This window comes from Chaetodon auriga, chromosome 10 (assembly GCF_051107435.1).
Source record: "Chaetodon auriga isolate fChaAug3 chromosome 10, fChaAug3.hap1, whole genome shotgun sequence".
NCBI classification, from domain to species: Eukaryota; Metazoa; Chordata; class Actinopteri; order Chaetodontiformes; family Chaetodontidae; genus Chaetodon; species Chaetodon auriga.
The window spans coordinates 26,349,871-26,365,106 of NC_135083.1; the positions used below are offsets into that span (position 1 = coordinate 26,349,871).

At 39.5% G+C, this 15,236-nt stretch overlaps 1 protein-coding gene across 2 annotated transcripts in view; it reads right to left on the reverse strand.

Annotated features, from left to right (window-relative positions):
- Positions 1-14,458, reverse strand: part of clcn6 (chloride channel 6) — a 33,531-nt gene extending 19,073 nt beyond the window's left edge. The window contains exons 1-7 of one of the 2 annotated variants that reach the window (XM_076740518.1): positions 14,321-14,458; positions 5,376-5,435; positions 4,856-4,921; positions 4,560-4,625; positions 4,404-4,470; positions 2,449-2,552; positions 436-562 (exon numbers count right to left, since the gene is read on the reverse strand). In XM_076740518.1, the coding sequence (XP_076596633.1) occupies positions 436-562; positions 2,449-2,552; positions 4,404-4,470; positions 4,560-4,625; positions 4,856-4,921; positions 5,376-5,435; positions 14,321-14,395 (565 nt within the window). In that variant the 5' untranslated portion in view covers positions 14,396-14,458. Of the gene's footprint in view, positions 1-435; positions 563-2,448; positions 2,556-4,403; positions 4,471-4,559; positions 4,626-4,855; positions 4,922-5,375; positions 5,436-14,320 lie in introns of both variants that reach the window. The other variant, XM_076740517.1, reaches the window with a different exon arrangement.
- Between the last annotated feature and the right edge of the window lie 778 nt (positions 14,459-15,236).

The window sequence follows — 15,236 nt, forward strand, 5'->3', positions numbered from 1 at the left end:
TGTGTGTTCAAAGTTCAGATACAGAAATCTGTTTGGGATCTTTGCTTTGTTGTAGAATATTGAGCAATTTTATCTCAATGGGCCTCAAAATATTAAATGAAACCATGTGAGTTTGGAGGGGAAATGTTTCTTTGGCGGAACTGCTTACAAGAAACATGACAAGGGGTCAAGACAGTAACTTTAAATAAGATGTCACAAGCCAGGGAGGTTGAGAACCACTAATCTTAGTGGTTCTAATCTAAGTAACTTGTAACAATAGCTGTCAGATAAATAAAGTGCAGTAAAAACTGTATTATTTTCCTCTGAAATGTAGTGAAGTAGAAGTACAAAGTGGAGAAAAAAATGGAAATATTAAACAACCCAGACTTGAGGTAAGACATCAACACTGTAATCCCTAAGTATTTTTATTGTACAAAGCCCTCTGCCATACTTTACCTCCAGCCACACTGAACAGGACTCCAGTGGCCTTGCAGAGAAAAGTTCGTAGCCGGACAATTCCAGGAATTTTAACTCCGTTCAAGTAACTTTTGATTTCAGGGATCCCCGAACCTGCAGCTACTGGCTGATAAAGGACACCAAAACATAGCGTGTTAGCATCATCACATGATTCAACAAATGTGTAGTGTATTCTCTAGTATAACAAACGCATTTCTACCATAATCTATTGATGCCTGGTAGAAATGGGGTCATGTAAAAGTAAGGTGGTAAATGTTTACCACCTTACTTCCAGTCTGTACAATTTTATCCTAAAGGATAATAAACACCTGTCCAGCAGGCAGTTTGTGGTTGACTCTTTCATCTTTTATGAGGGGATGTTATTCACCAGGTGTCCAAATCTCACAGAGGAATTTGATTGTAACAAATATGCTTTTTCCTGAAGTCTTCGGGACCTTTTGATTGAAATTTTCAGATGTTTTTTTAGAGTTCCTAAAGGGAGCATTGACTCAACAGGTTCAAGTTATAGATCAGGGGTAGGGAACCTCTGGCTGTTTGACCCAGTCCACAAGGAAATTAATAATTACATAAAAGGAAAGATTTTTTAAGCAAAAAAGAAAACATCATAAAAATAGTAGACATGTTCTTCTGAGTGGTCACTGAGTGCAACTTACTGGTAACAATATAACAATTTATCAATGTCAATGTCAATGAATCATGAGCGCATTAACTGATGATTGATGCAGTTTGACACAAAACAAAAGTAAACGTGGAACGTCGCACTCCGCAAGAGAAATGGAGAAACAATTATTTTTGTTGAAGTAAAAGTCAAGTGCCTAAGTTAGTTTGTGGGGATGAGATCAAAGTGATGAAAAAGGCCAATCTCAGAGTCATTACAGCTAAAATGTGCCAGACTGGATGAGCTGCAAGGACAACCATACTTGTAAGTTAATACTCTTGGGCAAACTCTGCATGCTCATCAAGCACCTTTCTCAAAAGAACACTGTAGGAGAGACAGTGTTATGAAGGCAAGTTTTGTGGTGATAGAGCTAATACCTAAAAAGGTGAAACCTCACTCAGGAGAATTTGTGAAGGACTGACTTGTTGCTGCTGCAGAGCTGCTAGCACTGGACAATGTCAAATATTTTCCAAAGTGTCTGTTTGTCTGGAATGATTCATAGGGATGAAGGGAAAACCTGTCATGGAAACTCAGTGACAGCAAGTGTCTGTGTGATTTGGCCTTCATGGTGGACATTATCATGCACCTCTCAGAGCACAACCTCAATCTCCAGACAGCTTCTCGGTTCTCTGCTTTCAAATGTGAAATCATTTGAATCAAAATAATAAAGCTTTGGTAAGTGCAACTGGAAAGGGAAAACACACATTTTACTACTCTGCAAGAACATGCATTGTTATGACATCTGAATATGCTGTGAGTGTTCAAAACTCCTTGAGGCAGTTGGCGAGAGTTTTCAGTACATGAAAAATAAACATATATTTAACGTAGTTTATAACAACCATGGTTGCCTGACCAAGTTGTTTGTTGCCTGACAACCCAAAACATGAAATCATTGAACCGCAAAGCAACAACCTACTACTGTGAGCAGTAGGTGACTGATCCAACCCTGAAAAACCAGCTAGGACCAGCATCTTCAACTCTACCATTACCATCTGACATCAGACCCCTCACCAAAGAGAAGCAACTCCAGTCAATGCTGAGGTTAGTGTGATATACATCTTAAGTAAATTAGTATGGCCAGGGGCGCACCTGGGTCCCCCATTACATATGCATAAAAACATTCACTGCCCAATCACCAGTGACCATATGTGCCACCCCCACAGAAAATTTCGGGGGGTGCCATGGCGTATGTCCCTTGAGGGATAAAAATGAAATGTTACAAAAACTGAAATGGCTCTTGAATGGGGTCGGGAACCCTTGTCCTGTTGTAGATATTAAATATCAGCAGCAAATAAGTTCAGTTGGAAAATCCAAATGTATCTGAGCAGTCTTACCTCAATGAGGACGAGCACACTGGCGATAAAGATAAAGGTCATGTTGAATGCCAGGAGCTCCAGCAGAGACAGAGAGAGACAGCCTTTGTCACTGCACTTCTCAACTGCTGGAAACATTAGGATAAGGTAGAATAACCACCGAAATTGATAATAATTGATAATCCATCTTTTTACAGGTTGGATGTTAAAACATACTGGCATGAGTGGAGAATGGTGGCTGCCTGGTTTTGGGAAACATTATTAATTACTGGAATTATTGTGAATGATTTTTTTGCCAACACGCAAACATGGGGAACTGCTCATATGCTCTTTTTATGCATCTCTATATTCATTAGGCACTACAGTATATACATTGCAAATTATTGTGGAAGGAGACAACTAATAATTTGCACATTCTGTACACTGAATTCACTGCAGTGACTGCAGACCCCATAACAAAAGGAAACAAGATGTATACCAGATATGCCTTACTGTCCTGGTAATGTACGGATAATTACTGTGAGAGGAAAAAAGAGATTTCCAAAATAAAGTTGAAATATCTTCAGAAAAAGTTATAATGTTACAAGAATCAAGCATCATTTCAAAGAATTTAGTCTTAATGTCACAATATAATGAGATAAGATTTTAACATTTTCAGAATGTGCCCAACTTCATTCTTGAACTATATCAACTTTGATGTTGTAAAATGATGTGCATTCTTCAAAAGTATTGGACTTTTTGTTTGATTACAGCACATTCTGATAATAATATGACCATTTCCTCAAGTCAAATCAAATATGTTCATAGAGCACATTTAAAAACAGCCTACACTAACACTAACATGCACATCAAAACATCAAGCTCATTGGCATCCATAAACAATACATAGGAATAGGAACAAGTCAAAAATCAGGCACATCAGGAGGATTCAAACACGAGTGAATGAAAGACAGTTCTGAGTCTGAACTTAAAAGAGTCAGTGGAAGAGGCAGATCTAACAGGGAGGGGTGTGATTTTCCACGGTCTACGGGCTGCAACAGCAAAGGCGCTGTCACTCTTGGACTTAAGATAAGAGGCATACAGTCATGGATGAAAGTATTAGCACCCCTCTGGAAGTGTTAGTTTTCTAGCAAAAGTCGCACACTTTTGGAAAATTTTTGATAAAAATAACCAAACCCGGATCATTTCAATAACTTAACACAACTAAAACAACAATTGGTTTCCCCAAATTCAACACAAAATACCACCAAAATGCTGCGGGAAATGAAAACTGCATGGTCAAAAGTATTGGCATCCCTTCACAACAAGTGTCTTTTGTACTGATAGAAGCACATTTCTCATTGTTAGAATCTTGTGTTAAGGTTATGGGTAGTCAGACTTCAGCTCTGTTAGCATTCCTGACAAATATCAGTCCATTTCTAAAGGACAATAGGCTCCAGTTGACTAACATTACAGTTCAATTGATTTCTATGGAACACTGATGTTTTCTCCTCGGACTTCCAAATATTTGAATGAATCTACCTTCCCCTTTACATGCAGCTGATTTTCAGTGCCAGAGGAAGCAAAAGACTGCACCACCGTGCTTCACAGACAGCCAGTGGGGGGAGCCCGCAAGGAAGCTGTCTGGCATCCAGGTCACTGCCTGGGATAAACAGCTGGAGAAAGATGGACTTGGTCTCAAGGGAGGATTTCTCAGCTTAACCAAGGAAATTGGACATTTATTCCAACTCATAGCTTGTTTCCTACTACGATAGTCACAGGGCAAAACACATTATTTTCAAAACATAACATAGGTCCTCACCAAACATTAGGACTTTACAGTGACTGTGATGCTCCGCTGCAACCAGCACATCACAAACTGTATTACCTTCTGAGTATTGATTTTCACAAATACTTCTGTGGGTCATGATAACTGATGTGAGAGTGAATTGGGCTGTTTCATATTTAGACATTTGCAGAGGCAGGTTAAAGGATACAATCACCAACCAGAGTAAATTTGATTTTGGTGAAGAGGTGTACGAAGAAATGCACAAACAGGCCCACCTGAAAGAGACATGAAGACAATTGTCCCTGGTCATCAGTAGCATTTTGGAATCTAGCAAATAAAACCAAGATATCTGAAATGCACTTACCAGTCCCACGGTGACTCCAATAGCAAACATCATCATCCAACTTACTGCTTCATACTTTTTGGCTTTCTATTGGCAGATGAAAAAATGTTTATAAAAACATTTTATATAAAATATCTCAAATTGAGAATCAAAGGTGGGGTAAGTGATTCTAATCAAATATACTGTTTGTCAAGGGCAGTGAATATCTCCTCATGGTCGGCTAGCTGTCTGTTGTGTGTAGAAAATCAAATCCTATCTGCATACACTGCAAATATGTTGTCCACAACTGAGCAAAAGACACTTTTAGCTTGTCTTACCTTGTTGTCCATCCCCTCCAGAATCTCCACATGGGGCTCATTAATGCAGCGGTCATAATCCAAGCTCTGTAAAAGTCAAAAAAGACATACTTTTATTAATCACAACACACACATGCTACAGGGGGAGACTGCACACACGCCAGGCTTAGTGAAATTATTTTCTCCGCATTTGACCCATCCTGGTAAGTCTTTCCTCCGCGGCAGACCAGGAGCGGTGGGCTGCCAGCTGACAGCGGCGCCCAGGGACCCAGTTTCTTTTTGTCACCATTCGGTCAGGTGGTGATCTTCTTGCATGTTTTTAGTGGGGTTTTTTTTAATGGAGGATGCCCCAGGTGAACACGGGTAGAACATGCAAACTCCACACAGAAAGGCCCCCCCTTAAAGGGCCTTTCTAAAAAAATTGGAAAACAAATATTGTGTAAGTATTACCAGAGTCACACATCCACTGACTCATGTGTACAAGGCACAGCATGAACTGATTAACACTGGCTAATGATTTTTTCCCCCCAGAGTTTCTCACCTCATAGTCTTTCCTGGGTAGAATCTCATCTTCTTCATCTCTGATTTCCCCAAGGATTGTCTTTGGGAAAAAGAGGAACACTTTGAATACAGTAGAGTTTTTTTTTTAGAATACACAGCAGGGACAGCCAGTTACAAACTACCTTGTTTGCTGAATGCCAGTGAATTCACAAGATGGAGACTGTTGAGAGTCCTGCTATATTTTGATTATGAATAATTTTGCAAGAAAATTTTGCAGAAAATTATGACATTGTATTGCCATTCTTGCTTAATTAGAGGAGCTTGCCAGACTCAGAATTCAGTTAATTTAAAGCTGACTTATTTTGCAAGTGTAAACACCTGACAGAGTGAGCTCACATAGATATAGCGATTCAACATTCTAATAATCTCCCAAGTAAAATCAAAATAAAACTGAAATTGACTTGGATAGTAGACAACTGTTGGTAAAACAAGGCAACTTAATCAAACATAAAAGTTGTTGGTGTATAGAGTACAAAGCTAAATGGTGTGTAATATGCATGCTAGATTGAAGAAGGAACTGTTCAACCAAAAAACATGACAATGTTGTTAACCCACATATAGTTATGGGTGTGTTCGGATGTGCCCATGCAATCTAAATCCATACAACAAACTGAGAAGTCAGACCATACCGGTCAATAATAGTATTTAAAAATAAGGGAAATTTTTCAGCGCCCCATCTTGGGTCATGCCGCCACCCTTACACTACCCCTTACATGTAGAAAAGGCTACAAGGTTAATTTGTGCATTATTTGAAAGATATGTAGACGTCACTTGCACATTATGCTTAACTTACTTGAGAGAGACTACTCGTAAGTGAAAAAATTGATTGCAGAGGCATGATATCACGGTGTTGGTGTTGTTCCTACAACATCATAATTATGTTGCTCCAGGACTGTCATTGCAACAGATCATTGCTCCATGACCATCAGATTGTTGTGATGTCAAAGCTTTGCAACTTGGAAAAATCTGGAAAAGTTAGCCTTTCTAACATTGTGAAAGGGTCTATTTTACCTCAAACCATGATCTTTTCCAAAACCTACCCAAGTAGCTTTGCTGCCTAAACCTAGCCAAAATGTGACAGATACCTGAAAATAAGAAAAGAAACTGAAAAAAATAAGATGTCAGTCAAGTTCCACGCAGGACATGAACCTCCAGTCTCCCGGATAAAAATCCTGTGGTTGACCCATTTATCCACCATGACTTGCTCCCTATGTGGACTTAGTCACTCTTTGATCAGCTGCAATGCAATTATAGTCCTGGAGCAAGATTATTTATGATGCTGTAGGAACAACACTAACATGGCAATATCAAATTAATGGTCGCATTTCTCTCCATCTGATACACTAAATCCATGTGGCATATTTTACAAAAAGCATGACTTTGACCAACATACGAGTAAACCTCCACCCATTTGGAGAAATACTACTCCCCAAGGCATTTTTTCAAACATTAAATGTTTACTTTGGGTATGCATTACTCTTCTAATTACAAGCTGCACACTTGAGCACTTGTTTTCCTGATTAAAACAAGCAACAAGGCAACTATGTCCACAGGCCAACTGAACAGTTTGTCTGTTTTATCATTTGAAAAGGAGCTGACAAAGACTTGTGTTGAAATGCTGAAATGATTTCACCGTTGAAGACCAAGCCCTGCTGTCTTGCACTGTGATGCTGTGGTATGTATATTGCATTGCTCCTATTATTTGCTGAGACATGGTAGCCATACTTCTGTCAAGGTGTTTTTTGTATAAATTGTACCTACGGTTTTCTCATTTGAGGGATTCTGAATGTAATGACAAATTATAAATGAATCTGAACTTCATTCATCTCACACTTGCACTCACAATATGGTTGGATACACAATGCTTAAGTGGTGAATAAAAGTGTCACACAGTCATCATCAAGAAATATGGTTGTACACCTACCCCTGCTATTAGAAAATCTGATGAGATGTAGTTGTATGTTAAGGGCTACTTCAGTGAGTAGACCATTGCAGTCATCACAACTTCAAGTCTGACATTCCCTTTATGCAACACTTGGGTAATTATTATTAGGTAAACACTACAGCATTAAATGGAGAAATACTGTTGCACCTATCAACTTCCACTGATACAACATAAAAAGTGAGTAGGCAAATTTGGCAAAATGTTTTAATGAGATGTTAAAATAAGAGTTGCAAAACTATTGGTTGATCTACAGATCATTTTTGCTATGGTTCCTGCACACATCAGCTGGCACTGAGGGAGGTCCCAGTGCTATCAGAGTGTCCTGCATGGGGTGATACATGTCCTTCATCAGGGACATATCTTCATGTAGGGAAATGATCATCAGTCCAGATCTTCACAGCCTTCCTCTGTGGAGACTGTCTTTTCAGCACCGATGTGTATCCTGGCTGCAGATGGACGAGATTGTGATCAGAGTGACCGAGGGGGGGGTGTACGCCTGACATTAGCATACAGAAGGTTCAGAGTTTTATTGTCCCTTGTGTGGCAGTTTACATACTGTGTGAAGTTGGGGAGAGTGGCAGAGAGCAAGGCATGGTTGAAGTCCCCAGAGAGAGAAAGAAAGAGAAAGAGGGCCTGTGGGTGTCTTGTCTGCAGCGTAGACAATGCGCTGTTTATGCGCTCGCAGGCAGCAGTACCACCAGTCAACGGGGGGATGTACACAGTCAGCACAATAACATGTGAGAACTCCCTAGGAATGTAATACGGCCGAACGCTGACTCCAAGAAGCTCAATGTCCCTGTTACAGAGCTGCTCTTTAACAGTGATGTGGCCAGGGTTACACCATCTGTTGTTAAGAAACACACACAGTCTACCACCTTTCTTCTTACCGCTCTCTGCCACTTTCCAGTCCGCACGGACTAGGGTAACTCCGGCTAAGGAGACAACAGAGTCCAGTGTGTCCTGGTTCAGCCATGTCTCCGAAAAAACATATAAGACTGCTCTCCCTGTACTCCCGCTGCAGCCTTATAAGCGCCAATAGTTCGTCTATCTTGTTGGAGAGAGAGCGGACGTTTCCCATGATAACAGCCAGTAAACATGGTTCATGTCTCCGTCTTCTCTCCCGGCGCTTGAGACCACCTCTACAGCCTCTCTGTTTCCTCTGTATCTCCGCTGGAATCTCTGGTTTCCCAGTGTGGAGCAGTCCAGTGTGTCTGAGAGCTAACAGCTGGTCCTGTGTGTAGACAATAGAGCCATGGCTGAAAGGGTCTCCCAAGTCATACTCAAAAAGTCCAAAAAATAACTGAAAAAAAAGCGCAAAAATTACAGAAGTGGAGCCCCTACTTGCGCATATCCATAGGAGTTTTAGAAAACAAGAAAGAACACAAGAAAAACACACAGAAATACAAAAAAACACTAAAGTGAGGAAAACAGAAGACAGAGCTGCTGCAACTTGCTGCCACTCACACGGCGCCATCTTGGAGCATCTAGACTTCCTTAGTCATCCATCCAAGAAATTAACAATACATTCACGTTCTCATTTTTCCTCAAAACTGTGTTACATCATATAATCCATATTATTTGTCGTATTAATCATTATTCATATTCATTCTCATTATTGTGTCAAATAAATTATGTTTTTCATTTAAGTTGTTGTCAGACTGTGTCCTTTTAAGCGGGAAATAGACAATCACTGTATCGAGATCTTATGCTTCAGATTATCAGACTGATATACCGTTAATTCATTATTATTAAACCAGCATTGAAAAGAAATAATAAATAAAATCCTTCTGAGCTGACCAGAGTCCAACAAAGTCATCACAATTGCCCGTGCACTCCAAAAGACTCATCCGCAGATACAGTCTGCCCTGACATTTCTTATACAGTGCATTTGTGTAGTTAGTCCAGTCCAGTTTATCATTTAGCTGACCAAGGATTTGTAGGACTACACCATCACAATATCTGTTCCCTGGATGTTCACTGGTGTAGGAGGAGAGTGCTTACACCTGTGGATGCCCACCACCAGCTCTTTGGTTTTCCCTGCACTGATGTGGAGTTGGTTCCCCTCGTGCCAATCCACAAATTCGTGGGACAGTTCTCTGTGCTGCCTGTTGTGTCCATCTGTGATGAGGTCAATGATTGCAAAGTAATCTTAGAAATCTTGCAGGTGGCATTGTGCTGACTGCTGCATGAAGGCTGCAGTATAGAGGATGAAGAGGAAGGGAGCCAGAACTGTTCCCTGCGTAGCACCAGTTTTGCAGACAACCAAGTTCAAATCAGAGTCCTGTCTCCTCATATACTGTGGTTGGTTGGTGAGGTAGTCACGATCCATGCTGTGAGGTAGTGGGGCAGGGGCAGGTGACTGATCAAACTTATTGATGGAAAAGTTGGATTGTCCATCTTCTTCCTGTAGCTGGTTTCCCCTTCCTGAATCTCCTCCTTAGCCCCGTCTGCACATTCTTCGATGTCCTCTTTGTTTCCTCACTTAAAAACCCCCTGTTTCTCCTTGAAAAGAGCCTTTATGTCTGTTGTTGGAAAAAGACTGAATAAGCCTGATGGGTATGGCATTCTTCACACATAAACTCATATCATCTGCTATACAGTGTGTGTAACAGCTCTACCCAGTGTAGCAAGATGTGATGAGTTACATGCCTCCTTGGTGTTGGCATGAAATAAATCCAGTATTTTATTGTCTCTTGTATAGCATACTGAGTGAATGTGGGCTGAGTGGAGTACAGAGAGGTATGATTAAAGTCACCAGCAATAATGAGGGCATGCGCATGCCAGCTGCAGTAGGGCTGTCGACAAATATCCTAAATTCTAATATATATTTGAATTTTAAAAAATACATTCATTCGGAAAATCTGTCTGTCATTATATCAGGTGAAAAATAATTCCTAAATTAGATGTGAAATTATTCCAGCTCTACTACATGCTGTTTTCCCCCGCTGCTTCTCTGATGTCGACGCTCACCCCTGTCCCAACTCCATGAATCAAGGGTTTTTTTCAACCAGAGTTTGTAGTGCTTGCTGTTTCTGTTAAATTTAAATGAAATGTATTTTACATTAGAAAACAATGTTTCTGTGAATGGAGACTGGTGGTTTTAATGACAGTGATAAAATGACTACTTCTGGTTAAAGAAAAGGGATCTTACTCTTTAACAAAAAGGTCTACCTCCTTGTGGGTCATTTCAATAATGCTGTCAGACACTTAGGATAACAACTTGAGCCTGTCAGTGGCCAAAACAAGCACTTTGAGAGGATGTACAAACACCTGAACAGATTACTTTGCAGCCTGTTTCATGGCCGCAGCGCTTCCACAAAATACTTGAAAAACTTTCAAAATTTTTGTCTCCATTAGTCAGTTGGGACACAAATAATGGGAAAATAGGATCCATAGTACTGTTTACTATGAGCCTTTATTGTGGCCGAACATAAGCCTGCTATAAGAACTGGCAACCCTCAATAAGCCACGGTTCTATATTATGTAGAGCCATGGGGTGGCAGTTGCAATGCACTAAAGATATCAGGCATAGACTATATAGAAAAGTCAATAAGGGGTAGAGAAAGATTTAAAAGGTTGGATATATAGACTGAGAGCCACACATTACCCAGGTTCAAATGGGTAATTCGACTTGTCTTTCTCGTAACTGTCCTTTATTTAGAAACTATCATTTGCTGTTTTGCCTTTGTGTGCTGAGAACTTAAATATTACAATGTATCCAGATGTTGTGTGTGTTGTTCTTGCTTCTGATGAACATGGTCATGTGACCTTATCTGCCTATACAAATTCACTGACTTCTTACATACTGATCCTGTGACTTCCAACCTGTAGATGAAAGAGCCCAAAGCGACCATTTTGTATTTGCCCTGATAAAGTCTTTATTGGCTCAAATGCATAGTCATATCTTTACTGTTATTATGATTCAGTAGTCATGAAATATTAAAGACTTTTTTATTCACTATAAAAATACATAATTGCCTCCTAGAAATAGCAAAGACCATGGCTACTCATTAACCACTGAACAACCAAAAAGAAGAATAAGAAGTGTGCCAGACTCGTGTTTTACCACCAGTCAGGCAATATAGCATGTTGAAAAGTCACAACCCGTTGAAAAGGAAGAAACCTCCAACAGTGTCCTGTTCAACACCATTCAGAGTCTCACTCATAAATATGATACCCAAGGTGACCATATAAAAGTTTGCGAGTGGCAACTGAAGGAAAATACCAAAGTGATAGTCAAAATCAAAGAATCAGTTGGCATACATTATCTTTGAAAGGTGAAGACAAGGTGAAGAAGCAGGTGGCTACACTACAGAGAGAAAGCAGCACTGCGTGAATAATGTCTATAGCATTCAAGGTTCAAGCAGAGAAGGACATTAGAGCTGAACAGTGTCCCAGACAGAGAGAGGGGGAAAACACCAAAGATATGATTAGGATCCAGACCAAGGTATCCCCCCCTCAGCCAAGCAACTGCAAAACATGGTGGATCCTGTGCACAAGCACAATCATCTGACAGTTTTCTATGAGAACTGTCCACTATCAAGTTTAGAAGATGTCCAAAAATGCCAAGCTGTGCAACAAGATGAAAATCTTCTTCAGAGAAGACTTCTATAAAGAGGACTGAGAAGTCCATGCTCATCTCTGGTGGAGGAGGTTAGGAAAAGGGGACTTCTGCGGGATGGTGATACTGTTATTTGCAGATACTGTGAGGTCTACAGAAAAAGAACATAATTTTCCTTCCTTGTCACCAGCTGTTAAAGATATATACTTGTGATTGTTTAGAAATGTTTCAATGTTCAGTCGCATTGCATACTAAGCATACGCAAAATGACTAATGACTCTACTCACAACAGACTGTTTCAAGCTTTGTTCTTAGCCAACTAATGTGGCTTAATAGTGTTTGGCTGTTGGTTGAAATTAACATGATTCTTGAAGGTTGCGGTTTACTTTAATCCTGTATTGAGTTAGTGTACAGATTCAAGTTATACAATATGGTATTTTCTTTATTATTACTAAATGTTGGAGGAACAGCACAAAGCACAAGATAATACTTATTTTTTGCAAGGAGCAACGAAGGATTAATTTTTTTTCCTACAAGAGATGGACTCTCAGATTACTTGATTTTGTTGGCATATGACATAAAATTAATCCAGATAAAAACGATACACATTGAGTAACCAAACAGGGTGGACCCAGTGCTCGAGACTTCTGGTTAACAACAAGCTATTTCGTCAAATTTGTCCCTCTCCCCTTACTGACCACTGCGTTACTACTCTCTTGTGTCCATTGGCCGTTTACAACAATCAAAAACGCCAAACTGTTGTTACAGTAGCTTCGAAGGTTTTAACAGTCATTTTTGTGAATGCTGTTATCATCTCAGATTTCGCCCATTCATAGATTTTATTTTGTCTTTAAAGTATAACAATTACAATTAATACAATTAGTTTAAAAATAAACATTCGGATGACATTTTATGGAAAATATAATCTTCTAATAACTTGAAAATTTAAATGGCTTTTGATATTTAAGATATATTCTTCATAGTACCTGCAAGATTTACCAGTAAGAAATGTCAGTGAGGCACTTTCACCTGGACCCACCAGCAAATAGACAAACGGCCTCAAGTAGTACATATTAAGTTACGTCTACAATAACAAAGGTGAGTAGTTAAGCCTTTGATTTAACATAGCTGCCTAGCTTGATGTCTGTAAACACGCACGAGTACTTCCAAGCCCTTCTCGACATCAGTGGAAAGCATATGACATTAAATTTCTACCAGAGAAGGGGATCTTAATCTCAGACAGTGATGCTGGACAAATACTCATAAGGTATGCTTATTATGTATATGCGCTCATTTGCGCAGCAGGATTTTTTCATGGTCATAATGAAACGGACACTGTTGCTATTTTCAAATACCCCGGGATACCACATTACTGCGCTACCCTAAGACACAGGTGTAGTGTTATAGGCTTAACTACTCACCCTCGTTATTGTTGATGTAACTGGATATGTACAACTTAGAGCCATTCTCCCATTTGCTGATGGGTGCAGGTGAAGGTGACATTTCTTTGTGGTAAATCTTGCAGGCATCATGAAAAATATGCCATTGCTGGTAAAAACAACCAGAAGACAAGTGAAGACTTTATGAAAAGGCCCACAACACAGAGGAAGTGACACTCACTGAAGGCCCGCCTTTACATTTTCATTTTGATCACTTTACAACATGTTGATATGTAGATGTAATGGCACTGTTTCCCTTATTGCATTTGAATATTGTCCATTTTAGAGCAGGTTAAATCTTTGAAAATGAAATGTCATTCAGCTTTTCCACTTTCATTTTAATATGATCATTGTACACCCATATGCTTATGTAAAAATGGAAGTGCAAATTGGATTATTGCATGTTCATTTGAATTATTACCCAAATAACCAATACATAAATGGAAAAATAATACCGCTGAGGAATTACATTTTCAAGTTAGCATTTCTATTCCAATAAAGTCCCCTGTGGGCTTTCATATTTTAAGTGTATATTCCTAGTGCTAAAAAAAAAATGAAAAAATAAACAGAAATTGTGGTGACACTACCTGTCAACGCCACAAGCAGGACCTCGGTATATCTCAAAGAAAGGAAGCCCTAATTTGCAAGATTTGGAAAACGGAGTTTGGTCAAAGAGCTTGCCCTCCATAAACACAAAGAAAAACAGCAAACAACATCTACCCGCGACGAAATTACATTACAAGGAGTGCTGACTGCTTAAGCCTCGTAATTGGTTATGCAATGAGAATGGCTTTAAGATAATTGTGGTTTGCTTGCAAAAACGAGTACGATGACAAGAGTAAACAGTCACTGAGCAGCAGGGTGGCGCAAGCAAGCCAGAATATGGCACTCAGGGAGTTCAGAGAAATTCTCAGGAAAAATACTTATTATAAAATAATCAAGAGATCCCAGTTTGGCCCAAGTATTGCATCTTTCTTTACCAGTTCTTCGGGTGTCCGCGTCCCTCCTTCTCTGCAGCAACATTGGCAATAAAAACAGTTTCCACAGCACGCCATCTTGGTTGTTGTGTCATGCTGTGTTCAGGGCTAATAGTAAAACGGTCAAACTCAAAATCGAGGACAGATCTTGAAAAACACATTTAATGGTAGTACATACGGTGGCGTGTCTACATCAAATACAATAACCTTGCCGTATCTGCGTCCTAAAGTTGGTCTTTAAAATGTACCTTCATAATATTTTCACTATCGTTAAAAAGTTGTTATATTTCCCACGACATTTAAATCTAGCATTATCGTCTTTTCCATAGTGTCGTGTGACGACAAAGGTCGGAAGTTGTTCCAAAATGTCAAAATTACGTGTAAATTACGCACAAGCCTTTTAATAAGGAGCATCCCGAGTCTTTAAAACCACGCACGAGACCGTGAAACATCCCACAATTATATTTTTTGTGATATTGCAAGGAAAGCTACTTGATTGGGTAGGGGGCCGATTTTAAAAATGTGCATGCAATATTGCGCAATGGTGTTTCCCCCAAATAGAGAGATATTTTATGCTGCATTTGTAGCCCGTGGGGAAACCGGCGAAAAGGCCATCTACTGAGACGACCATTCACTTTTAACTGTCAGATAATAAACATTTGCGTATTATTGTTATATATGTTGTGATCGCTCGGTCTCTCTTGTCAGGATTCTAGATTAATTTCAACAAAATCAATAACAAAATCATAAAAACTGAAATGTATCATGTGTACGAGTTAAGTAACGTTATGAAAAAGTTTATTACAATTTAGACCAAGGGTTAGGTTCATGAAAAATAATATCAAAGTAATTTTAGAACGATTTTGCAAACCGAGGAGTCAACCACTCATTGGTTTCATCGGTTGAGCGTAAACGCCAT